We start from the raw sequence: 26540 nt of genomic DNA, 5'->3' as shown, positions 1-26540 counted from the left end.
ATGATATAAAGACAGTCTCTGCAATATTTTTTAAAATAGTGAACATTTCAAACAACCTTACTGCCTAGTGATAGAGAAATGGTTAAGTAAATCAGCTCACTTATTCCGCACTACCGCCCCATCCAGTAGGACTGCCTCTTTACTCCACATCAGTAATGAACTTTCCCTTTCCACGGAGAGAAAAGCCCTGAGAGGACAGGGAGGTTGAGAAGGGTGAGTATGCAAACCATGCTTGTGAGCCTCTTCAGTGGTGTCCTGAGAAAGGGTTTGGAGGTCACTGGGTGAGGGAGGCAAAACTGTGGCCTCATCTGTTTCTTCCCTTCGTGTGCAAGCATGTGGTCCAGAACCCCAAAGCCTTCAGGAGGTCTGAGTCCCAGATTCATCTCTGTTATTGGCCATGGGCCACATACTGTCTGTAAAAGGGGACTTGGATTCAAGCTCAGATCCTCTTCTGATCTGAAACATTCTTTTGAAAAAATCCAAATGTGATCACATCACTTCGGGCTAAAACTTCCAAAAGGCTTCCCCCAATTGCTCTAAGGATTAAGGCCAAAATCTCCACTATAGCCTTCCATGATCTGGTCCAACTACTGGTCCTGGCCTCTTCTCCAACTCTCCATATACAGGCCAAACTCCTTCCTACCCAGTGGTCCTCACACATGTGCTTTCTTGAAAGTAGCCCCTTCTTCATACTTGTTATTCAACTTTGAGGTCTCAAATGTAATTTCCTCAAAGAAGACTTTTTTTTTTAAAGATTTATTTTGAGCGAGAGATCATGAGCACACGCGCTAGGGAGGGGGGCAGAGAGAGGGAGAGAAGCAGACTCCCTGCTGAGCTCCTAGCCTGAGGCAGGCTCCATACCAAGACTCCCTCCCACACCGCCCCCCCCCCAAGATCATGACCTGAGCCGAAATCCAGTCAGACACCTAACTGACTAGGTAATAGGTAATACTGGTCTTCCCAGTTAGACTACAAATTCCATGAGCAACATGTTCACTACTATGACTCTAATGCAGTATGTATTTCTCAAATGTATGTACTTTATTCTAAGATACCCTCTGACAAGCAGGGATCATGGGTTAGCACATAGAAGCATTACACTACACTCTCAACAAGCCCAAAATTTAGCTTAAATGTCTTCTATTTAATCTCCATTAGACATATTCTAGAAAAAAGCTTGAACGTATTTAAAACAGAAATGACAGCTAGCTGTAACTAGAGGAAATGGAACTGAAATCACACCTGAAAGCGGTGGTTACTGAAAGGGGCGGCTGGCATCTGAAAAAGTACACTCAGCCAGTACAGCAAGAGCTATTAAAGACCTGTATTTCAAACTTGGCTCTCTTTCTAGCTGGGCCTCTTACGGCACAGGTATATTTAACCTGAGCCTCAGATTCATCAATGAGGGATAATAATTATATCGACCCCATGAGGATATTGCTAGAATTAAATGAGGTAACGGGTGTAAAAGGTACAAGGCACAATGTCTGGCATATAGGAAACGCTTAATATTAACTGTTACTAGTTCTTAGGATGTTAACAGTAAGTTCTCTTTACTTGGGCCCTACTGGTCCTCTCTGGATGGCCTCCGTGTAAATGCAAGGAAATTACAGAAGGCTAAGACCCAGCCCCAGCTCTCTAGGAGTCAAAATTTGGCTTCTTGCACCACGGCAGACATGGGGTATGAGCGAAGGTACGAAAATACTCCACGAAGTATCTCACGCTTCATTTAATCTGAAGAATATTACAGGCTCTTCGTCTTCAGATATAAATTATAACGTTACAGAACAAGCAGCGAATTCAACAATTTAAAAACTAAGTTTACACGGTGTTAATTTTTGGCGACAGTCCTCCCCATCTGTTTTTTTAAAAAAAGTCATCCCTGCCCCCATTCAGTAGACGTGCACCATGCCATAGAGGAACGTCCAGAACAGGACGTAGGTGAAGAGGCCTCCGATGAGACCTCCTGTGAAGAGGGGTCTTCGTGATTTAAAGTATTTGTTCCACCTCCTTCCCGCTTTGAGAATTAAGAGCAGGGAGAGCAGGATGGAGGCAAGCAGGTAGAAGATGAAGCCGTAGAGGCCGGTGAGGCCGAGGATGCCGGCCGTGGCCCCCGACAGCGCTGACACTGAGGTCCGGCAGTAATCCAGGACGGCGGCGTTGCCTCGCACAGCTGCCTCGCTGATGAACGGCGGCCCTTCCCGCTTGGCCACCACAGCGGCCATCGCACTCGCCCGGGCTCAGCCTCTGTCTTTTCGCGGAGCTGCGGAGAAAACCAAGTTGCAAGTGGCCCGCGGAGCCTGGCGAGTTACGTTAACGCCGCCCCTCCCCCCGGGACTTCCAACATCTCACACCACTCCTGCTTCTCGGACCTTCAAAAGACGCAGAGGAGGCCGAGGGCTCGGGCCGGCCCACCCAGGCTCACCCAGTTACCTGCAACACGGCGGCGGACACAGACACTTGGCGTCCCGTCACACGGCCAGCGGCAAAGAGCCTCCCGGCGCCATCTTGCGCTGGAGGTTGCTGGGAGGACCCACGCTGCGCATGCGCCAAAACCTCGCTCCCGCCCCCTGACGCGGGTGCCCACCCCCTCCCCGCCTTTCTACGCTCGCACAGGGACTTCCGGAAGCCGAACAGCGCTCCGACCGGTGACTGGCTGGGGCTTTGTTAGTATTCATGAAGGGGCGGCCCGAATCGGGGTGCCTTTGTTAAGCAGGGAGGGCGCGGCTGCTGGGATTTTCGCTGCGGGCTTCCCTGAGCTGGGCTTGGTTTCCAGATTGGGGTCGAGATGTCCTACATCCCGGGCCAGCCGGTCACCGCCGTGGTGGTGAGTGCGCTCGCGGGCTCCTCTCGGTCTTGGCTTAGCCCCAGTTTGCAGATAGGAAAACTGACACCCCGAACAGGTTGACAAAGCGTGGAACCCAGGGCTGTTGGAAACCGGCGGCCAGGGCTCCGGTCCCGGCTCTGTCCCAGCGGGACCGCGGTCTTCCCCAGCCAGGCGATAGAGATGGCCGGGGCGCAAGTTCCCCCGGAACACCTGGAGTCGCGACCAGACCCCGCGCACTGCCGCCGGCTCGTTGGACTCCACCCAGCCGGCAGAGGCGGGAAGGACTGAGGAGAAAAATCCCCAGCTGTGGGAGTATCGGGAGAGCGCCCCCTTCCCCGGCCCGAGGCCTCAGCTGGGCAGCGGCGGGGGGCGGGCGCCAGCCCCGACGGCCGCGAGTCGCAGCCTCTGGAATGAGGAAGTGCTTCCTCCCCTGCCGGAGACGCCGCCGCCGCCCAGAGGGAGACGGGGGGGGGGGGGGTGGTGGTGGAGGTGGCCGGGCCCTGAGTAGCAAGCCGGCCCTTATCCCTCCCGTCCAGCCTTGCTTGCTCGGACCCAGCGCCGCCCGCTCCAGAGTGAAGGCGCACGCAACTGGCTCGCTCCTGCTCCAAACTTTCCCTGGCTCCCCAGCCCTTGGGACAAAGTCCGGGTGCCCCGCCGGGCACTTGGGGCCTGAGGAGACCAGGCCCTGTGGGGCTAGCTCAGGCCCCTGGCTCTCGCCATTGGCTTGTCTTGGGTGCCAAGTGCTATTAGAATAGGCAAAGGGAAGGAGAGAGACTGGGACATTAGACTCAGACGCCAGTGCCAAAGCTGAGTGGGGCGTGGAGGCCGACTCGGAGGCGGAGGTGGAGGAACTGAGTTCCAGAGAGAGGTCTGTTCACGTCCAGCCCTAAAGGAAGCCCACAGGAAGAACCCAGATCTCTGAGAAGAAATGCCTGCTGGGCAGGCTTTGGGTCAGATGGAAGTCCCAGTCCTGAGGCCACGGGACCGGCTGCAGTATCTCAGATGGGTGTGCAGGGGAGTCAGGCGCTGACAGGGTGTGAAGTCACTGATTAAAGTGGCATGTGAGGCTGGGCTTAAGAGAACCAGCTCTGGCCTGGGCTACTAAGAAACATTTCTGCACCTGCAGACAGCTGTCCTACGCTTCACCCTGACTGCACCAACCTTGCTTTTCTAGATGCCTAGCTGCCTCAAAGGGGCCAGGTTTGCTTCTTAAATGGGGGTGGGGGGGGTGGGGGAGGAAAGGCGGTGTAGGGGAGGCACAGAAAGGGGCAGTAACCTGCCTGATCGCACCTAGTAAGTCAGTGACAGGGCCTTGTCTTCCAGCCCAAGGGCCTGTACTGCCTTCTAATCTTGAGGGTGGCTCAAAGGTGTGCAACGGTGTTGGAGGAATTCACACTTTTGGGCACAAGGATCTCGGTCTAGTGGGCTTCAGGGGTCACACTTCCTGCTTCCTCTCTCTCCTGTCCTGGCAGGTTCTCGGGCCTTCCTCAGAACTGTAAGACTGTGCCCTCCCAATTCTTGTTAACACTAGGAACGTGTCTGAACGTGCTGGGTGGGGTTTGGCCTCTCTTGTGTTTTGGATTGGGGATGGGGTAGGGGAGGCTTCCTCCCAGGTCCCTGCCTTATCCCATGTAGTTAATATCTTGAGAATGTTAAAACCATTTTGGCTTCTCTGAACTCTGGCTCCATAGGTCCATTTGCCTTCTGGACATTTGCCTGGGTGGCTCCTGGCACTCCAAAATGCTTCTTCAGTGTCCCCAGCTGGGAGAGGTTTGTGTTCAGCCAGGCCACTTGGCTGGGTGCTTCCCTTGACTCCTCTCCACCACAAGCGGTCCTCAAATCTGTTGATCTCACTTTCCAAGTAGTCATGTCCCCTGGCCTCCACATCCCACCGCTGGAAGACATCCATTCCCCTCCTAACTGCCCAAATGGTCATTCTAGCATCAAACCTGACCATGACCAACCTTATTTCCGGACTCTTGAGAGCTCTAGTGGGCCCAGAATCAAAGTCAGGTGTTCATACTCCTGTCATTCAAGGCCTGGTTTGAAACTCTTCAGGTCCAGATCAAGTCACTTTGGGTTTTTTTTCTTCCTGTAAACTCAACTTTTGGGGTGGGGTGATCTGGTCTAGCCCCTATGCCCTGGTGATTGGAGGGTGCCTGCTGAGGGCTTTGAAAGGAGCCTAGCAGTTTGGGGACCACAGCCCCAGAGTATGGTGGGAGAGCTCTAGAACCCTCTTCTGCCTCCTCCACTGCACAAGAGCAGGGTCTGGGGCTGACAGAGAAACCCCCTCCCTCAGGGCCAGCCTCTTGGGCCTGCACTCCACAGCCTTCCTGAGCTAGCCCTAGCCTCACCTCACCTCCCAGTTCCGATCCTGTAGTGGACACTCATCTCATGGACATATATCCATAGTACCTTCAAGCCTCTGCCTCTGTCCCTGAACCAGGACAGCCCTTCCTCTGTGTGCAAGTGTGAACTTCTCTTTTTTTGGAGCATCTTATCTTGCCCTTGACAGGTTTGGCTCAGCAATGAGCTGCCTCAGCAAGGTACCTGCATTTTTTTTTTTTTCCTCCAGGGCCTGACCCCTTCTGCCCTGTGTGGTTCCTCCCCTGGGACACAGGCCCCCCATCTATAGCATCCTGGCTCTTGGACCAGGAGTACATGTTGACTAAGGCTGGTGCCTGAGACTAACAGGAAGGGAACAGAGGCTAGGACAGAAGGTTGCATAGGTGGGTTGTTGTGGCTGAGAACTGAGTCTCAACCTACCCCCCCCCCCACCCAACGCAAGTCTCCCAGGGTGGTGACCAGCTGGAATCCTGCAGAGGGCCCTGGGCTCCACCCCCTTGGCATGGCTCTGAGCTGGCCCAGTAGCCTGAGGCTGCTGCTGGACAGACCAGATTCATTGTCCACACACCAACCTGCCCCCAACTCCTTTTCTCCTTTGCCAGCAAAGAGTTGAAATTCACAAGCTGCGTCAAGGTGAGAATTTAATACTGGGCTTCAGTATTGGAGGTGGAATTGACCAGGATCCCTCCCAGAATCCATTCTCAGAAGATAAGACAGACAAGGTGAGGGGGACCAGGGTCCTGGGACTTTTCCATTGGGGACAAAGCCCTGAGATGGTGTGGGTCTCTGTTTCTAGGGCCTTCATGGAAGGAACAGACCTGTGTCAAACAGTCCTAGGAAGGTTTAAGAAATGATAAGCGGGGTTGGGGGTGGGGAGTAGACCTCCCAGCCCTAGGAAGACTCACTCAGACAGAGCCCAGGAGGAACAGGAAGAGGCCAGCAGCAGGGGCCAGAGCATGGTGGGGCAGCTCTGTCCTGGCACAGCCTGTACTGGGGGGCAGACTTGGTGCAGAGTCAGTTGGATGGCTGGGAGTTTGCCATGCTGGGCTTTGCTCTGGGGATAAGGTGCCAGTCCAGTGACACTGGGGCTTGACCTGGGCTGTTTCTTTCCAGGGCATTTATGTCACACGAGTATCTGAAGGAGGCCCTGCTGAAATTGCTGGGCTGCAGATTGGAGACAAGATTATGCAGGTAACACAATGTCCCAAAGGAGGAAAACAGGGCTTGGGCCCGAGGGTCTGAAGCACTCGGGGTTAGGGGCTGCCCTTGCCTCCTGAGGCAGCTGGGAGACTCCCTGAAACCGTCAGGAGCGCATGCTGGTGCTGCTCCCAGAGGGGGCGGACTCTCCCCTCTGTGTGCCTCACCTGTGGTGCTTGGCACCCCCAGCCCGGACACATCAGCCTGGGAGCCTGCTTGGGTGACCCAGGACCCCAAAGCCCATCCTGCTTCCAGATCCCAGACGGCAGAGAACTGAGGTAGGCTGTATTTTCTCCTTGGGCCAGGTGAATGGCTGGGACATGACCATGGTCACGCACGACCAAGCCCGGAAGCGGCTCACCAAGCGCTCGGAGGAGGTGGTGCGCCTGCTGGTGACGCGGCAGTCGCTGCAGAAGGCAGTGCAGCAGTCCATGCTGTCCTAGCGGCCCGCCACGGTCCCGGACTCGTGCCTGCCTGCCTGCAGTGACGCCACTTCCACGCTCTGTGTGCCCCTCACCCTGGCTTCTGCTGAGTACTGCGCTCCAGCTCAGAAGGGCCAGAGCTGGTCACGGAGGCCTGTCCCCGGGACCTGACCCAGCCTTCCTTCCCCACCTCCCGCCACTGGCCCGAGGCTCTGGGACCAGCTCTCGTGCTCAGACACTGAGAATTATCAGTCTGTAGCGACCACAGGCTTGGCCCTCAGACCCTGCTGTGTGGCCTCAGCAATGCCCAAATGGGCGGAAGGCCCCCCACTTCTTGAGAGCCACCACAAAGCTAGGGAATGCCGGCTGGGGCCAGCCTTTCCCACACTGAGCCCTGGCTGCAGGGCTTGGCCTGGCCCCCGTGTCTCAGCTCTGCAGTGACTATACCCCATGTTTTTTCCTGCCTTCCCCAGCAGGGACTTGACATACGGCCAGAGGAACTACAGAGCTTGGCCCAAATGGAAGCCAGGCGGGCTCACAGTTGACCCCATCACCCCCCCCCCCCCGAGGGGCGCTGGCCTCCCCAGGGTTCACCTGCTCAAAAGATTTAGATGAAGTTCGAGGCTGACATTTCAGGGCAGTTCTCAGGATTGCCATTTCCTTCTACGCCTGTGGGTTTAACTTTATATTTTTTTAATCACAACTTTGATACAAAAGCATTTTTACCTCACTATTTGGAAATGCCAATTCTACTCTTAAATTTATCTTACTAATTCACACCTGGGAATAACAGCGTTGCTTTGGTTCCTATGGAAATGGGGTAGTATGAAATTGCCCCATACCTGACATCTTGGGCCCAAATAAAACAGTGCTGGAATTCACAAGGGGTTTTTGCTGAGGCACAGGGTAGGGGTGTCTGGGGGTCGATGGTGGCTAGAGCTTTGGTTGTAGGGCTGACTACCCTGGCCCCCAACCACTTCTGAGACGAAGCCCCGCTGGTGCCAGGCCTGCCACTTGCTGTGCGGCCAGGGCCGCATCGGTGGGAACATCGGGGAGCACCTTCACTGGAAGGTCCCCTGTGTAACTCAGCTTGTGCTCCACCCGGGAGGGGCTCCTGGGCACTGCGGGGTTCATGGGAAGAACCCCTATCCCCTAAGACTCTTGAGAGCGTACAGTTATCACAGACACGTACAGTTATCACAGACAGGAGTGGGGCTCCACATTTCCAGAGACTGTGGTCTGATGAGACGGGGCTAAGTTGGAGACCCGCCCGGGGCCTCTGCCTGGCCCAGCACTGGTTGCCCTACCAGCTCTTGGAATTACTGTCATTCGTGGACCCACCCAAAACTGCCAAATCCGGCTTTTCAAAGTTTCAAATCTGAAATCTCCCATTTCTACAATCTCTGCTTTAGGGAAACAAAATCCTAAAGTCTCTGATAATTTGGATAGAGGAATCATTGAAAAATAAGACACCCTCCTTCCCCCTCAGTGAGAGTGCCCTTAACCCATCCAGCCCATGCTCACGACCCCAGCTTGAGCACCATGCCCTGCAGAGACACGGCACCTGTGGGACCCACGTGGCCCTGAGCAGGCAGGCATCTTGCACTACCCCAGAGGCTTCCCCTGACGAACTGCCAGGTCAGTACGCAGCTACCTTGCCATCAGCATACTTTGCAACCCATGCGTTTCCTTACGTGAAGTGAGTAGGGCTGTCTCCCTAAACCCTAAGGATTCGTTCTGAAGCCAACACACCTGTCCTCCCACATCTGGCAAAATGCTCCGTGTGCAGAAAGGAAACAAATCAGGTTTTAATTAAGGATATAAGCACCTCATTAGTCTCGTAGTAAAAAGTCTGAGAGTGAGCTGACAAGGCACATCCTGGGACCCTCCCTTCCTGCCACAGGAAGGATAGCTGCCTGGGAAAAGAGGGAAAGAGGTTTGGAATAAGGGTTGGGCCCATGAGGACTATGTGAAGTCGTCTCAAGTCCTTAGGTGAGGCTCCTGAATAGCCAAAAAATTGGTGAGTCTCAGGAAGGTGTCTGGGGTAAGTGAAGGAAGGGGGCCAGCCCTCCCCTACAGGGGAGCTACTCTCACCATTTGGCAGGTCTTATGGCCTCTAAGGCACAGAATGGTGTGTGTGTGTGCATGCGCACACGTGTCCTATACTCAGACACAAGATAAGGAGCAGCTGAAGGGGTACATAGGGTCCCTGACTCTGGGAAAGTAGAGGTAGGCAGAAGGTGAAGAAATTAAGCCACTCACTTCCAAAACATCCCTCCAAAAAATCCAAAAGGGGGTAGTGTGATAAAGATCCAGAGGGTTTGGGTGTAAGCGTAGCTCAGAACCAATCTGTTGGGCACCTCAAGGCTCAGAAATCCAGTTTCTTTACCAGACCCTAGCCTGGGCCACCTGTGATTACAGTTGTGGGTGTTGAATTATGTAGAATGAGTGTCAGGAAGATGAATGCTCAGAGCATGTGGCCTTCAGAGAAGGGACCCCCTCCCCCAAGGCCTAACCCCCAATCAGTCCTGTCCCCTCTGCCACCAGCATCAGCACCAGCACCTCTGAGTCCACTGGCCACACCACCTGGCTGCTTGGGTCTCTGGGAACACAGCAGTGGCAGCAAAGCACCCTTGGCTCACAACTGTGGGGTCAGTCCTTCAAGCTGCTCCCAGAAACACTGGTTGCTTAGGTCCAGGCCTTCGGCTCCAAGTTCAGCACCCAATCCTGCCTGGGACAGCTGTCCGAACCCGTGTGTGCTGCCTGAAGCCTTAAAGAAAATAGAGATGGTGGCATCAAGATGCAGGAGGGCCAGACGCCCGGCTGGCAAGGCCTGGGAGGGGCCGTCAGCGGTGTGGTTTTCCATCTCAGAGCAGAGTCTGGTGTCTGTCTCAGGGAGGCTCCTCCCCAGCCCGGCCTGGGAGAGTCCTGGCTGAAGGCAGGCTGGTTTGTGTGTAAGACGTTTGGCCCTGAGGAAGAGAGCACTTCAACACTGTCAGCACACTGAGCCAGCCCTGCGCTCCAGCCTCTGCCTCAGCCTTCCTGGTGGGCACATTTATGCTGGGTCCCTGGGTGCTAGTTGAGTTGGTCATACCCTGGTTTCTTTCTGTATAAGCAGAAGTGCTGAATGAAGAAGACAATATCGAAGAAGATGGAGAAGATGCCGAGTCCAAACTTGGTTGGGTCTCCAAAGATCAGTGTCCACTGCTCTGTTAACAGTCACAGGGGACAGAGTTTGGGTTTAAGTTGGCAGCTCCTGAAACAGCTGGAGCATGTGGGGCAGCGGGGCTGTGTGGGGGTGGGGAGGTGTCCTCATCTGCCCAGAAAAACCACAAATCCTCCAGCTGCAAAGGCCCCTAGGTGAGTCTCCCCTGGGTGCTGGGACTGGGTTGGATTCCCAGGCTGAAGGGCTGGGGGGGGTGGGGGGGAGAGGTATCCCAGGAAGCCTGGCCCCACCCTGTGCCTGCAGCCCACCAGATGGGCAGGCAGCCTGCTGGCTGACTCACCATTGTTGTAGGACTGGAGGAACATCTGGAGGAGGCTGAAGCTGCCCCCAGTGAAGTCCAGAAGCACGTTACCAATGCTCCAGCCCTCGGTGCTTTTGTAGTAAAAGTTCATGTAGGCCTAGGTCAGACAGACAGAACGATGGCAGTGAGGGGGCTGGGTGGCTGCCTCTTAGACCTTGTGACCGTCACTCCAAACAAGAGCAGCTCTCATTCCTCCCACTCATGTGCTTGGGCCTCGGCATCAAGGAACACAGTGACCTTTGGGCTCTGACAAGTCCCCACCAGCAGAGGGAACAGTATGGGCGGGTCCCAGGGTTCATGTGGGTGCACAGCCAACAGCTCTTCTCCTCGCATCCCTGCACCTCACAACTGCAAAGAAGGGGGAGATGTTGCTTCTCCATCTTTTTTATCCTTCCCTGTTCTGGGGTGAAACCCTATCCTGGTTTTCTAGCAACTGATTTTTCTTCTCACTTCCAGTGAAGGAGAAACTCAGCCTGGACTTCATGTTGTGCTTATGAACATGGGCTAGGAGTCAACTTCCTGGTCTGGCATCCCAGCTCCACCACTAGAGGGAGGTTATCTTGGGAGTGTTACTGAAGTTCTAACCTCAGTGTTCCCCATCTGTAGACTGGACTTGACTCCCCCCTCAGCTCTGGCTGGGCTCTGGAGACTCCCATCTCAGGCTTCCTAGGTCTAGTCGGTGGGTCCACTTGGACATCCCCCCACTTTCTGCTGCCACTGCCCACATCCTTCCTCCAAAGCCAGAACCCTCTGGACTTCTCTGATTGGAGCAAACCTTATCACCCAAGAGGATGTGGCCTCTGTAGTGGTCTTCCCTCAGTCAGCCTCCCGTCAAGTCCCCTTCTTCATCCTCTCCCACCCTCTTTCATGCTTGTGGCCACCTCTCTAGTCTTGGGACAATTCCAAACATCTGCAATTGGAGCTCCTGCCTCCTGGGTTGACCAGGCCCAAGCCTTCCCACACTCAGGGACTGTGGGCCCTACTTCCCTCAAGACCTCCCCCTGCCCACTCCGAAGCCTTGTTCCCCAGCCCCTGAAGGCCTGACCCTACCTTTTTAGCTTCAACAGTGCTTCTTGGTACCTCCCGCACTCCTCTGACTGTGCAGACTGCCCCCAGCCTAGAATGCCCCCTCCTCTCTTGCCCACAAAATTAAGTCCTGCTCATCCATAAGAGCCTGGATCTGTTTCCAAGCCCTCCAAGAGAAAGGCCTGGACTCTGGCCCAAATGCTCTCCTTCCTGAGCCCATGAAATACCAGGTTCCCTGCACTGGGGAAACTGAAAAGGAGGCTCCTCCATGGGAAATGGGGCAAGTCAGAGGAGGCCCTAGATTCCGGGGTGGAGCCCGCCAGTGGCTGCTGTCCTGCGTGCCTCCCCTGCTCCTGGGCCGTCTGGGCTAAGGGGGAAGATGTGCTAGACTCTAAGTCTCTGCATCTGAATAGGACCCAGTACTTGAGGGAGCACGCTGAGGGTCCCTAAGGTGGACCCCGGATGGGACCTCTGAAGAAAACCTCTCTGGATGGGAGACAGAGGTCAGAGGTTGCAGTGCTGGGCTGCTTTCCCAAGTATCCTGCCGCTGCTTGTCCAGGTCACCGGCTGTAGCAATGGGGGGCAGAACTGATGTCCGTAGGAAAGACTGGGATGGAGAGACAAGTGACCTGACTCTCAGAGCTGAGCCTGAGCTCAGAGAAGTCTCCACTGACCCTCAGGTGGTTCCTGGCTCCAGGGAAGAGCGGCAGTGCGTACGGCCAGCTTTCTGCCTGGCCCTGCGCTGTGGCACATCTCCTCACCCCAGCTAGAAGCTGCCCCATGCGAGCAGCACCCAGGCCCTGTGTCTCATCCCTCTCACGCTAATGGCCATGTGAAGAGTACCTGGGGAAAATACTTGATCAGCGTCACTGCGAGCTTGATGTAGGAGAAGCAGAAGAGAAATCGCAGCCATGGGATTACCCCGACTGCAGCCAAAATCATGGTGATGAGCACGAAGACCCAGGAGAGCACCAGGAAGCTGATGGCAGGCCAGGACACATGCTGGTTGCCTCGCTGAGGATGACCGAGAAAAGGAAAGGGAGTAGGTGGTAGGGGTTGGGGGGGGGTGGGCACAGAAAGCCCAGTACCAATCACCCCGTTGTCACTAGCAGGGTCTCTACTGCAGTCCTTCTTAGACTTTCCAGAGCCCATTTCTTCCCGTTCCCACATTGCAGAACTGGGTGCCTATCGGAGGCCACCAGGAGCTGGGAATGTGGCCTGCAACACACTGGAGGCCTGTGCCTCGTTCCATGATCCAGGTGGAGCCTGATCATCTCTGGACCCATCCCTCGCCCCTCCCTTTCCCCAGAGCAGGCCTTCACCGAGCTTCAAAGCAAAGGGTAAGAAAACCTAGAGAGTTCGTGAAGGTAGGAGCCAAGCAGTCCCTGGCTGACCTTGCATGTGCAGAAGGAGCTCCCCGAGGGAAGCAGTGTATCCAGTGAGAGAAAACATACCTATCAGTGTGATTCCCTGAAAACCGGCCTAATGGTGGTGCCTTTCTCTGCTGAGACGCCCAACAGCCCTCCAGCACTCCAGCTAAGGCCGGTCTCCTCAGCATGGCACTGTAGACCCCTCAGGAGACCCCGAGCCCCAGCCACACCCATTTGCTCATAGTTCTTCTCACTGTTCCTTGGCCTTCACAGCTCTGCCCTCCAGCTGGGGCTGCCCCACCCTGGCCCGCTTCCCCATCCCCATGGCAACATCACTTTCACTGTGGACCACAACCCCATGCCACTTCCTTGATGCCCTCCTTCCCTCTCCTCCCTGGCTGTGCCAGGGCCTCCATGAGCCGCCTGTGTCCTCCCCTCCCGCTCGGCTCTCAGCCTGCTGGGTCATCACTGCCTCTCTGTGTCCCTCATCCCAGACCTGGGGTCCTGAGAGCTTGGGTTCATGGGTGTTCCCTGTACCCAGCACAGGGCCGGGTCTACTCTCTCAGCCTCAGTAAGTAGATGCTGACTTTCTGTGTCTTCTGTAACATGGGAAGTATGGCCAACAGGTGGTGGGGGTGGGTGTTGGCCCAGGGAGCCCGAGGTGGGGTGGGCACCAGATTCATCTCTCACCTCATAGAGGAAGCACTGCACCATGACAACCAGGGTGAGGGCGACTGCGTGCAGACTGAAGAAGACATCATTACTGTCCACGGGGTTCACCCCATTGGGATATGTGAGGAAAAACTGCTCCTGGTTGAGGGGTTGGGAGAAGCTTGGGGGTGAGGTGCAGCCAGGCTACCAAGGAGCTGGGGCCGGGCTGCAGTGGGCAGGCAGTGCCATACCTTGATGTAGGGTACCCAGAGGAGACCAATGTTGAACACGCTGTAGGCCACGAAGCCTGTCAGGTTCAGGGCCACGAAATCAAAGCTCAGGCCAATGACACTGTGGCATGGGAGCAATGAAGAGACAAAGGGCAAAGGGTGAGACTGCGGGGAAGGGAGGGGACAGAGCTCCCAACGCATGGGGAGGAGGGCCCAGCTCTCCCAAGGACAGCACCGTCCTCAGGTCCCTTTGCATGCCCCAATCAACGCCACCCAATCCCACCCTCTTGGGAACCAGTTTCCTTCCTCCCTCCCTCCCTCGTCTCCTGCCTCTTCAAGTCCTGGCCCCAGAGGGAAGTCCTGAGCCTCCTCCACAGAGGAAGCATCTTCCACCCCCGCCCCCCGCCGGCTCCCAGCTCCGTAGCCCCCCACGAGGCCCATCTGATGGGGGTGACCACAGGAGAGCTGGAGTTCTTGCTGTGCAGACACAACTCCAGGCCCACTTTGTCTTTAAAGTCAGGGTGGGGCACCTTAGCCTTCGAGGCTGAAGGACCCAGCTCCGGCACAGCAGCCAGACCGGCCACGAACCCCTCCAGGGCTGGGTGGACCAAGAACAGAGGAGATCTGGTGCAATCCCCCAACCCTGCCCAGTCTCCACTTCCTGAAAAGCCCCATTTTGTTGCTTTCACATGGAGGAACTGAACTGGGCCGCAGACCAAATGCCCAGAGCTGCAAGTCCTGCCACAGGCTCTTAGAGCTTTCACACTGGACACTTTCTAGAAAGGGCAAGAAGAGAGAACAGCAGAGGAGGAAAGTCTGAACCCATGCTGCCTACAGCCTCTCTGGAATGCCTCTCATCTTACTAGCCTCAAGGGACTTCACATAAAGCTTAGCAGGTTACCTTTTCCGCCTCCAGTTGGTGATCACCTGAGGGTAGAAGGAGATGGACCAGGCCACAAAGTAAATCCAGCCAATCACCTGGTTTATGATGCTAACGACGTTGCTGTGGATGACCAAGAAGTGGATCCTCGGGCTAGAAAGAATTTGGGGACTGAGATGAGCTGAGGCTGAGCCTGAAGGAAACCCCCCATGTACCCAACACTGCCTGCCTCCCGTCTTATCATTTAAGGCCCGCGTGGGCTGAGGTCAGCCTACCCGGTCTGGTTGGAATGATTTCCGTGCAGATAAACAGTAACTTGTCCAACATCTTGAGATGTCACTTGAAAAGAGGAATCTGTCACTCCGGGAGGCACCACAATCTGTTAAGAAAACTGAATTCGATCTGGTGCTACAGTTATTAGGACCTCACTGAGTGTCCAGCTCCAGGCTACACTCTAGGGAATGATGGGACAGATCACACACAGTCCCTGCCTTCCAAGAGCTTACTAACAGGAGGGAGAAACACTGGACCAACTACTTGCCCCCCCCCGCCCCAATACCCGTGTGTTAGACGTTCTGAGCAGAACAACAGCCCTGCCCTTAGGCCCTCCCCTGCCTCAACTACCAGGGAAGGTGGGATAGCTCGATCTCAGGCAAGTTATTCAAGCTCTGACCTCAGTTTGCTCACCGGTACAAGGGGATAACAGAAGTGTCTACCTTACAAGGTTGCTATGAATGGCATAATGTCCATAAATACCATGACTGCTATTCTACTTCTGTTATAACGGAAGGCTCCTTAATACCCACAGACGATGTCTGCCCCATGCCCAGTGTGGCTGCCAAGTGACAAAACAGAAGACAGACACCTGTCAGGGAGAACATTCTTACCCTGCTTTCTGTCCAACACTTATCAAAAGCTCTGCTCTGAGAAACAGTACTCGGAGGCCTGCCTGCAATATCTGATCTCCCAGTCACCCACCCCACCCCCGACATTCTCAAATCTCCCAAGTGTGGCAGGGAGCAGAATGATACCTTCCCTGAACCAACTGTCTCCCCCTCTTTGTTCCTTGGATATTGCTCTGGGCCCCAGACCTCTACCCATACCACAGGCATTGTGAGGATGCAGCCATTAGAATTCAGTGGCTTCAAGATGTCCATCAACAGATGAATGGATAACGAAGATGTGGTATATATATACAATGGAATATTATGCAGCCATCAAAAGGAATGAGATCTTGCCATTTGCAACGATGTGGATGGAACTGGAGGGTATTATGTTGAGCGAAATAAGTCAAACAGAGAAAGACATGTATCATATGATCTCACTGATATGAGGAATTCTTAATCGCAGGAAACAAACTGAGGGTTGCTGGAGTGGGGGGTGGGGTGGGAGGGATGGGGTGACTGGGTGATAGACACTGGGGAGGGTATGTGCTCTGGTAAGCGCTGTGAATTGTGCAAGACTGTTGAATCTCAGATCTGTACCTCTGAAACAAATAATGCAATATATGTTAAGAAAAAAAAAAGAAGAAGAAGAAGGTAGCGGGAGGGGAAGAATGAAGCGGGGGAAATTGGAGGGGTAGAGGAACCATGAGAGATGATGGACTCTGAAAAACAAACAGGGTTCTAGAGGGGAGGGGGGTGGGAGGATGGGTTAGCCTGGTGGTGGGTATTGAGGAGGGCACATTCTGCATGGAGCACTGGGTGTTATGCACAAACAATGAATCATGGAACACTTCATCTAAAACTAATGATGTAATGTATGGGGATTAACATAAGAATAAAAAAAAAAAAAAGAATTCAGTGGCTTCTTTATGAGGACCCTGGAAGGACCGTCTTTTTGGTTTTAGCGCTGGAAATCAGGGGGCTTTGGCAGAACAAGTGAAATGGTATAAGCAGCTGCAGCAAAGCCCAGAGTCTGATTCATGGCCCACCTCTTGCAAGCTACATCCTCATGACATGTACTACTCTCGGCTACTTTTTCTTATTTTTAACAAGGTTTTTTTTTGGCCATGTTGGTTGTATATTTGTAAGTGGCCACTCAGTCCCTTCAGGAACTAGGCAGGAAGAAAACTGGTCAACTGGAAATCAACTGATACAAGGCAAAAGGAAATCATAACTATCACTATCTTTTTAAAAAATTATTATTAAGCTTTATTTTTAATTAATTTATTTTTTTAGAGAGAGAGTGCACACAAGTGGGGAGCAGAGGGAGAAGGAGAAAAATCTTAAGCTGGCTCCACACTCAGCACGGAGCCTGATGCGGGGCTCGATCTTACGACCCTGAGATCACGACCTGAGCTGAAATCAAGAGTCAGACACTTAGCCGACTCAGCCACCCAGGCGCCCCAATAAACTTTATTTTGAAAACAGTTTTAGGTCTACAGTGAAATTTATCACTATTTTTTACTGAGTGCTTTCTTTCTACATGCCAGATACAATTCTAGACATTTTATACTTGCTACAGCTTTTAATGCTCACAACCCTGTCAAGTAGACATTACTAACCTTATGTCTACAAATGAGGAATCTGCGATGTATCAGGTGGAGTACCTTCTCCAAGGCTCACGGGTCAGGCTTCGAGACTACCTGACCCCCAAGTTCTAACCAGTGGTTTCCAAAGGCACAGGGAGTAGATAGGAGTGGTTAGAGCTGGATGGGGAGGGGCCATATAGGTTGGCCCCTGGAAAGTGGGTTGGCGCCCATATAGATCATTTCTATAACTGGATTTGACTTTCCACCATATAATTTTTAAAAAATTATAGTTGACATACAATGTTATCCACCATTAAATTTATATAAAATTGAATTACCACATAATGTGCAGAAAAGTACACACATCACAGCCTGATGAAGTAACAACCACAAACCAAGATCAAACACTCAGGTCAAGAAACGGAACACTTCCAGCACCCTAGAAGCCTTATTCTGCTCCTTTCCAGTCACACCTGATCCCCAAGGGGAGACTGCTATGCTAACCAACACCACGGACTGGCCCTGACTGTGTTTGCACTTTACGCCCAAGGAAGCGTACGGTGTAGGCTTCTCTGCATCAGCCTTTTTTTTGCTTAAGATCATGTTTGACTTTTACTGGCCCTAAACTAGGTGATTAACGTCCTTCCTCAGACTCTAAATTTGATCTGTGGATCAAACCAGACCTCAGCTGGGTGCCACAGTCTGCTCTAAGAACCAATGCCTTTTCTTACCCTGCAGCAGGCTTCATGCCCCAGGGCAGGGGGAAAGTTGTGAGAAATGGCTCTGTCTAATGAGGTGTGGTGTTCACCAGAGGGTGAGAGAGGACTGCCTTCCCACGCAAGGCCCTTCTGGGTTGACACCCTTTATCTGATCACATGCTTCAGTACTATTTTCTCGCCGGGGCCTCATAGCCAACCTGCAGCCCATTTCTACAACCACACAGGGCCTCGTGACATGCTGCGTAGTTATCCCTGCATACAGCTTGTCTATTTTTTTTTTAAACTCTTGTTTATTCTTTATATTGCTGCCTTCCCTACTGATATTTTTTTATCTAGTCAATTGGTAATTGCTCAAATGTTGGTAAGGTAGAAGCAGTGTGTATATTAACAGATAAATGCATAAGGACTATGAATAGTCATTGTTAGCGTTTGGCACTGGTTTCTGGAAATAACATTCAACCAATGGAATCTCGGAAGAGTGCTTTGCAAACTTCAGTGGGGGCCTAAATCATCTGGGCATCTTGCTCATATGCAGGTTTTGAATCAGTAGGTTTGGGATGGGGCCCACGATTCTGCGTTTCTAAAAGATTTTCAAGCAGGGACAGGACTGCTGGTCCGCCACTGCCCTCTATGCAGCCAGGGTTTAGAAAGCTATCTGATTAAGAATTTCTTCTACATTCCCAGAACCATTTTTGCCTCAAATTTCTTACTACCACCTTCCTCATTCCATCTACATGGCATAAACTGGCCATCCTCAAATTGATGAACAAAGCCCAAATCAGAGATTTTTAGAATGATGGAACAGGAGCAGCCCACGGTATAAAAACAAGGTGGCCTAATTCTAAAAGCACTTTCTTAAAAAGTATTTTATTACCCAGCAGTTAAAATTCATTACTTACTTCATCAGGGAGCTCAAGGATAGTAACATTTTTTGAACGAAATGTGATTTGAAAAGTGATCACCAAGGTTGCATTTAATGGATGCCTGTGGAGGATAAGAGTCTGATTACTGCTGAGAAGTTGGACACTGTGAGATCTCAACCAACCCTCTGGATTTCACACAGGGCCTGTCACTGCTCAAGCAATTATAATTAAGTGCTATGTGCTAGGCCCTGAGCGGTAGAGGTGGGGTCCTTGCTCCTAGGAGCTTTTCATCGGTTTCGGGAGACAAGAGGCCCACAGGGGCCAGGTGAGAACATGAGAAGGTGGGGAACAGGTTGTGACTGCCAAATCAGGTGTCCAGAGGCCAAGAGGACCATGCCATCTGCTCTGGTAGAGAAGGCTTTAAAGGGCTTGGGTCTGAGCAGGGACCAGTGTGTCCCCAGAAAGCCAGGAGACATGTCCGATGGGAGTAGCTGGTGGTGTCCTCAAGTGTGAATGTACAGACCTGGAGTGAATTTGGAAGGCCATGGAAAGCCCCCTGAGGATTCTGGAGAGGGGTGATGTGGTGAGGGGAAGGCTTGTCAGATTTATAAGGTGTCCATGTACAGGGGTGCCAGGAGCTGAGATGGAATGCAGGTTGCTATCAAAGCTTTGGTTTGAGATCAGACTTCCTAGGAGAGGTGAAGAAAAGGAAGAAGCGTAAAGAGAAAAGGACAAGGTTCTAGGTCCTGGGGAATCCTCACAGCTGGGAGGCAAGAGTAGGGAGAAGCAGTAAAGGATAGGGAAGAGGCAGGCTCTCTGGCGGTCTGTACTAGGTCGGCACCTCACACCTGAACCAGCAGAGGTTAACCAGTAAGACACTCAGAAAAGGCCAAGCGGGAATGTCACCATGAATGGGATCCACTCAATAAGATCACTTCTGCTTTCAGAAGGGATCTCGGAAGTGCTGCCGAACAGCTCAGCTCCTTGCCCCCTGACCTTCAGGGCTCTCATCAAATACTTAGAGCCTTGGAAGGGACCACTCTGAGGTCTGGCATCAACTGCTGATCACTCAAGGCCATCTCTCAGCTGGGGAAAAGGTTCATGTCTCTAGGGGGAAGCCCCCTTCCTCCTCCTCCAACCAAAAACAAGGACTCAGTGGCCGGGAGTAGAGAGACTCTAGGACCTGAGTCTGCAGACCACCTGCTATCACCTCTCTTTCTCTGGCTTGTCTTTTTTTTTTTTTTAAAGCTTATTTTATTTTCTCAGGAGAGAAGGCACTTGATACCACCATACAGAATATCCACTGGCCCTAGGGTTCTCTGGCTTGTCTTAAAGTAAAGAGGCAAAGGTATCACATTTGAAATATGAACAGATAGAACCAGGGGTCAGCCTTGACCTGCCATGGGGTGAATGAACTGGGCTGATGATAGAGCTGGGCCCGGGAACTTACTGAAGCGTGATGCTGATGTTGGCTGAGCTTCCATTTTCCAGCTTCACAGTGGGAGGAACAGTGAAGTCGACTGTCGACTCTGGAAGGACCCAAACCAATGACAAATCGTTAGGTCAGAGAACTCAGGCTCACAAGGAAAAACTGGGATGAGAACAATGGAGCCCCAAAATTGTCACACAGGAATTCATGCATCGATCTGGGACTGAAAAATGTGGACTTGAGCCACCTCTTCAGATGGGAAAGCACAGGGGTCTCCTCTGTTCATGGAGCCAAAATGGCCCTGCAGAACTGGTCCAGCCCCTTCCTGTACTCTCAGAGACACACAGGGCCCAGCTATCCTGTTTCTAAAGAACACCTTTGGGCTCTGTAGTAACCCATAAAACTCATTCACTGATCCCCTTCCTGAGACTGACTATGCTGGGGAGTGGGGGGAAAATGGTGTATACCACAATCTCACTATCAGGGATTTCTTCTTGGCATTAAGGTGTTAATGCAGAATAAGGTAGACAAATAGGCCTTGGGAGTGAGGGAGGAAGCAGGTTTGGGAGGCCAAATACCCCAGAGCAACTTGGCCATAGAACCAGAGTGAGTGAGCCTCTCTCTGACCTCTTCCTGTGTTCTTTGGGCAGCCCACACTTGCACCCCACCCTACTCCCAGGTGCACTCAAAGCCCCAGGCCCCTGTCCACTTCACCTCCCTTACCTCAGGGCCTTCAGGGTTATGCAAGGACTAAGGAGTGGTCATGAAGCTAGACTGGGCAGGAAGGGAGCCCATAGGGGAAAGGAGCTTAACTTGATTAGGATGGTCCTTGTAGGGGGAGCGGCGGCAGGCAGGGCCCAGGTTTCTCTCTCCCCAGTTCCCTCTAGGCAGAAGATAAATAAGATCTGAAGTTTTAGGTGTTCAGGTTGGAGGGGAACTTAAAAGTTCCCTGATATAACCTCCACTGTCTGATCCCCTTTTTCATTACTCCTACCTGGAAGTTGCCCTTCCTCTGCCTAAACACCTGCCAAGAATGGTAACCTCATCTCCTGCAAAGGATTTGGCCAGCCTGGAACTTGTACTTCTGGGCATGGCTCTGAGAGCCGCCTTCTCCATGACAACCCCGCACACATGAATGTGGATAAAGGCTCTGTCACCTGCACCTGCAAGCCTCCAAGCTGAGACTCCCACAGTCTGAGGTCTCTAGTCTCAGCACTCTCCTCACATCTGCCTGGCGTCCCACTGAGTGGGCATGTCCCCATGTTGGCCCCTGCAAAGGCCAAGCCTCTCACAGCTGAGTAGGACGACCCCTCCCTTATGTGTAGCCTCAGGGCCCGGAGGCAGCTTTGGCAACTCTGCCCCTTCTTTTTCACAGTCTGATAGCAACCTGAGGCTTTGTTCTGGGCTTGCACAGCTGGGGGGCAGTAGGACTTAAGGTCTCTGATGTTACTTTCTACGGAGAGTTGAGGACCACACCAGAGAAGCAAAACCATTGACGAGACAGTGCCCAGGACAGAGATACTGAAAGTGATGCCAGGCAGCCCCCCACACCTCTGGGGCAACCCATAACCTCTGGGGCCCGAAGGTTCTGCTGGGCTGTGGTCATGGTGAGAGGTCCGCGTGGCCTTTGCTCTTCCATATTCTTTGCACTTTACAAGAGGAGGCTGTGAGCGCCTGAGAACCAGATCAGGGAATGTTTACTTTCCCCTCACTTGGCTCTTAGCAGCTGAGAGACTGGGCTCTGAAGTCACACGGTCCACCCTGGCTTTGTGCCTTCCTTGCTCTTAACCTCTCTATGGGGCTCTATTTCCTCACCTGTAAGATGGGGAGCACGGCACTACGTATTTCACATGGCGCCGTGAAGACACAGCGTGGGAGTGTTTGTGACACACTTCCCATGTGGCCCGAGTGCTAGATGATTGCTGGTGACTGTTCTCATCATGTAAACACTGTAGGACATTTTCAAGCCCAAGATGGAAGGCAGTTATGAAGCAGGTATAATTTCCAGAGAGAGCACATTTTAAAGTTTGCCCTTGGGCAAGAGTCTCGGGACACCACATCAGAATTACCAAACAAGTCTTCATGGAATCACCCAAAGTTTCCCCTAAGGAAGGGTTTTTTTTTTTCAAAGGAATACTTATTGGCACCCTCCACTGCGCTCCCCATCCCACCCACTCTGCCTCATGGTTCACCCATTCTCTAATTATTGTAACAGTGAGAGGTGGGTATTATCCTTCCCAAATCGGATATAAGGAAACAGAATCCCAAGAGGGCAAGTGTCTTGCCCACATAGCTCAGACATGGTGGAGGCAGGATTCAAACCCAGGCCTGTCTGGCCCAAGGCCCAGCTTCTTGGCACTAGGGGGCAGTGCCTCAAGATTCCACCCAGAGAAGTCAGAGACCGATCATCTCATCCATAGTCCTTGATGACCAATCCCCAAAGCAAAGAAGAAGAAGACAAGCAGAATGAGCTCAGAACCCCAATTCTAGTCACTTGATTTCATGGTGTTTCCATTACTCTTTTTCAATGACATTCAGGAAAGGAAGCAAAGAGTAAAATGGAGCAGGGATCCTATGCAGGTGTCACCTTTGGGGACTCTGTGACTTTGGGGAAGACTTTTTGGGTCGAAGTTTCCCCTCCGTGTAACTGCGGTGGTGGTGGCCAGATGTGCTCTTCTTTCCTGCCTTTATCTAAAGCCTGACAGTGCAGAGCAGGTCTGGAATGGGGCTCTGGAACTCGTATGGAGAAACACCAGGCTTCAGGGTACCACCTTTCTGTTCCTGGAAATTGTTTCTCCACAAGGTGTGACTGCAAAGTAACATGACTGATTGTTTAACAAACCTAGAAGGGCCTTCAAGAGGCCACATAACTGTAATGGTACAGCCACTGTGTACAGCTCTCAGAAAGCTTCTGCAGGATTTGTATTGTTTGTATAAGGGTCATTTGAAATCCTTAGTCAGGGATTTTACGATATATTTGATTTTTTTTTTTTTTTAAAGATTTTATTTATTTATTTGAGAGAGAGAATGAGAGAGAGAGCACATGAGAGGGGGGAGGGTCAGAGGGAGAAGCAGACTCCCTGCCGAGCAGGGAGCCCGATGCGGGACTCGATCCCGGGACTCCAGGATCATGACCTGAGCCGAAGGCAGTCGCTTAACCAACTGAGCCACCCAGGCGCCCCTATATTTGATTTTTTAAAAAAGATTTTATTCATTCGTTCGACAGAGAGAGAGAACACAAACCAGGGGAGCGGAGAGGGAGAGGGAGAAGCAGGCTCCCCACTGAGCAGGGAGCCCGACACGGGGCTCGATCCCAGGACCCTGGGATCATGACCTGAGCCGAAGGCAGACGCTTAACCGATAGCCACCCAGGCGCCCCAAGATATATTTGATTTTTGACAACAGCCAAGCTGATGATCAAAATAACCAGCCTGCCATCCTAGGAGTGCTAAACACTTTCCGTCCTCTTCATGGAAGGAATTTCAGCAATGTTTTAGGCAGCGGGAGAAGTGATAGAATGATGCAGACCTCTAACGGCCCTGTTGCTCTTACAAACCTCACAAGGATGCCCAAACCCCAAGGTATCTGGACAATCCTGAACCCTTGGCTACGAACAGGTCTAGCTACTTACTCTATTGCACCATCTCCCTCTTTACAAAGTTGATGACCCATTTCTAAACTCACCACATTTCTCTATGAGCTTCAGGGGAAGAAGGATAAAAATAATCAGCCAACTCCTTATCATGTTCCTCAATTTCAAAGAACTAGGAAGAAAAACAAACAGCAAGAGAAGTTCAGGTTAAAGTTGGAGCAGCTCAGCAACAAATGGACCACGGCACAGACAGTTCCTAAAGGGCTTTCACCTCACACCAGTGACCTCACATGCTTTGCATCACCAGGTGACTGGGGCGTGGGGTGTGTGGAACATAGCTTTCTTTGATATGTGGAGCCATGGGCTCAGAAAGGCTAAGTGTGTTGTGTAAGGCTCCACTGTGAGGAAGAAGACAAACACCAAATTTTTCCCTCTTCAACTGCTTCTTGTAACCTCGTTAACAAAAAGAAAGAATGCAGTTTTATCGGCTGGGGGTCCTTTTTTTCAAAAAGTTATCCAAATTGTGGTCAGATATTTGACTTTGTGAACCTACGAACCTTAAGGAAATTAATTTTATTCCTTGTCCTGGGTCAAAAGCTTAAGGGGCTAATGCCACCAACTGACACCGGGTTAAGACTTTTTCATTTGACAAGTGTCACTCTCCAGGACTGGCAGGGATCACTCATAATGGGGACCCAGTGAGGGAGGCACCCCAGATTAGCCCAGGGGAAACTCATTGGTTAAGTGAGGGAGATGCACTACATAACACCTATAACCCCAAAGCACAGCAGGTGAACCACGTGTCAAGATGGGGCAGGTCAGCATGGATAGCTCTAACTTGGTCTGCACATACTGCCTTGGCATGCAGAGCCTAGGCCCTCCCACCTGACAGCCTCCGGGGAGTCCCGTGGGGAGAGCTAAGGTCTGTGTGGAAACACCTCTCTGATTTCAGTTTTCCCAAAAGGCCTCAAGGGACCTCCTAATACACCCCTCCCTTCAAAGACATCTTCCTGACTGCTCCAGCCTGCCTGATCTCTGCCTGTCCCTGTCTCCTCCGGGGGCCTCTCTGCCTGGGCAGCTCCCTTTGATCTGTTAGGTCTTACTTCAGGAGCTTTCCCACCTGCTGGCACTGACCTGCTCTGTCTCTGGCCTCCTCTGGATTCCTTGCCTTTGGTGCTGTATCCCCGTGCTCCCTACCACCCACTTTCTGTACCCTGACCTGCAGGGAATTGCTCTGCTGTGTCTGTGGAGTGAGCACGGGTCTCCCGTTCACTCTTGCCACTCTCTGCTCCTCACACCTGCCTGTGTCCTTAGGTTCAGGATTCAGAATGTCCCTCAGGGTAGAGTCTGCGTTCCCCGCCCCTGGAAATCAGATATGAATCAAGCCTAACCAGCTCCTCTCATCCTGCAGGAGCGGAATGTGGACTAAAAAACTCAAATGTTTGGTCAGCAAAAGTCCCGCCCCGCCCAACCCAGAGTCTGAGATACATACCTTGCAGGAAAGACACCAGGACAGATAGACATTGAGAAGTAAGTCGATTAAAATGTCAGAAAAACGTCAGAGTGATAGCTATACACTAAAACTATGTCTTGTGAATACTACAAGGTAGAAGTATAGAATTTCACGACAATGGGCTCTTTCGGGCATGCCCCTCTTCCTGTGTTAAGTTCTATCTTCCAGGTGTCACTCAGATACCATTTCAAGAGGTCTCCCACTCCCAAACCATGCACCCCTGGAGCAACCTGGTGTCAGGGGTCTCCAGCTCCTGTCAAGTATCTGACTTAATCCTGTCAATTGTTTTACAACCTGGAACACCTTGAGTCTCCTTCCCTTGTAGGACACAGAAAGTGTCAAAAATGTGTGCCCTGCAGACAGACTGCACAGGTTTGAACCTGGGCTCCCCATTTATTGTGTGACTTTGGGGTGCTACTTAACCTCCTCAAGCTTCAATTTCCTAATATGAAAACAAGACAGTGGGACTACATCATAGGACTTAAATGAGCTGAAATGCATAACATGGCTTGTGGCCCTCCAAAGGGCTACAGTACACAAACAGACTTAATCAGTGGTATTAAAATTTCATGGTGGTGGGGAAGAGTTCATTAGAAAAAAAAAGGTTGAGAAACAACGTCGTAAAACGATTACTACCGTTGCCTCGGCACCTAGCAAGCTCTCATAAAGCATAGGTGGTTATTTCTCAGTTCTGTTTAAAAGGGTAGCCAGTCAGTTGTCCTCCCTTCCCCCAGCCTGAAAGTCCCGGAACGCAGGGCGGGGTCTCATTCTGCTCAGTCCCCCAGAACCCAGACCCGCGCTGAGCATACCAACGGGAGTTCGTGGAATGGGCTTTTCAGCACCTCCTCTCTCCAAAGTAATCTGCCAACTCCGCGACCCAGATTCAGGCGGCAACTAACCAGGAGGCGGGGAGGGGGCTCGGACTTGCACTGGAGTAGAGCCACCCACACCACCTCGGCAGCCCAGGGTCCCCTGCCTCCGCTCACCGGCACGCGGGCCTTCCAACCCGTAGGCTGGCTGTCTCGAGGCCGGGACCGCTGGTAGGTGATGGAACCCTGGCGCGGCTGGAGGGGGGACTTGACGCGCGGCAAGATCCTCAACCGACTTACACTGCCAGTCTTTAGCCCTCTCGGGGTCCGCCGGGTAAATGGGGGGAGGCTGTTGGGGCCGCGCCGACGCTCACCTGAGATCCTCTAGGCTCCGGGGAGCGAACACAACGGACGCTGGATCCGTTTTGGACTGTACCGGTTTCCCCCGGCAGCCAGGCTTTGGATGAGGGCGGGCCAGAAGTCACCGGACTCCAGCCACCGGATTCTCGGCTAGCGGAGCTCGGTGCGATGCACGCTGGGAACTGTAGTCCGGCAGGGCTGCGGCGGAGCAGAGGGGCCCAGGCGCCTTGGCAGGGATAGGGGCTCGGGTGTGTGGGAAGCTTAAACCACTTTTAGGGACACAGAGCCTCCCGGAGCCCCCAGTGC

General features: G+C 52.6%; 3 protein-coding genes across 5 annotated transcripts; 1 reads left to right on the top strand and 2 right to left on the bottom strand.

Annotated features, from left to right (window-relative positions):
* Positions 1-1143: 1143 nt before the first annotated feature.
* Positions 1144-2578, bottom strand: EMC6 (ER membrane protein complex subunit 6). Its single transcript, XM_021704342.1, has 2 exons — positions 2434-2578; positions 1144-2263 (listed from the first exon to the last, which is right to left on the bottom strand). The coding sequence occupies exon 2, from the start codon at positions 2223-2225 to the stop codon at positions 1893-1895; it is 333 nt and encodes a 110-aa protein (XP_021560017.1). The 5' UTR covers positions 2226-2263; positions 2434-2578; the 3' UTR covers positions 1144-1892.
* Positions 2579-2616: 38 nt separating this feature from the next.
* TAX1BP3 (Tax1 binding protein 3) lies at positions 2617-7979 on the top strand. 2 transcript variants are annotated; one of them, XM_021704063.2, is made up of 4 exons: positions 2617-2827; positions 5776-5895; positions 6287-6364; positions 6676-7979. In XM_021704063.2, the coding sequence occupies exons 1-4, from the start codon at positions 2789-2791 to the stop codon at positions 6811-6813; spliced, it is 375 nt and encodes a 124-aa protein (XP_021559738.1). In that variant the 5' UTR covers positions 2617-2788; the 3' UTR covers positions 6814-7979. The 2 variants fall into 2 exon arrangements, with proteins under 2 accessions (XP_021559738.1, XP_044777437.1); XM_044921502.1 differs by lacking the exon at positions 6287-6364 and having other exon boundaries at positions 2642-2827.
* A 560-nt stretch (positions 7980-8539) lies between these two features.
* On the bottom strand, positions 8540-26325 carry CTNS (cystinosin, lysosomal cystine transporter). Of its 2 annotated transcripts, none has more exons than XM_021704061.1 (12): positions 26249-26325; positions 23645-23724; positions 19982-20060; positions 18568-18652; positions 14752-14855; positions 14498-14629; positions 13618-13717; positions 13406-13525; positions 12189-12359; positions 10299-10416; positions 9887-10001; positions 8540-9562 (listed from the first exon to the last, which is right to left on the bottom strand). In XM_021704061.1, exons 2-12 carry the CDS (start codon positions 23703-23705, stop codon positions 9481-9483), a joined length of 1167 nt encoding a protein of 388 aa, XP_021559736.1. In that variant the 5' UTR covers positions 23706-23724; positions 26249-26325; the 3' UTR covers positions 8540-9480. The 2 variants fall into 2 exon arrangements, with proteins under 2 accessions (XP_021559736.1, XP_021559737.1); XM_021704062.1 differs by having other exon boundaries at positions 26175-26284.
* Between the last annotated feature and the right edge of the window lie 215 nt (positions 26326-26540).

The sequence above is a fragment of the Neomonachus schauinslandi genome, chromosome 15, assembly GCF_002201575.2.
Source record: "Neomonachus schauinslandi chromosome 15, ASM220157v2, whole genome shotgun sequence".
Classification (NCBI taxonomy): domain Eukaryota; kingdom Metazoa; phylum Chordata; class Mammalia; order Carnivora; family Phocidae; genus Neomonachus; species Neomonachus schauinslandi.
This window is presented reverse-complemented; position numbering and strand designations above follow the sequence as displayed.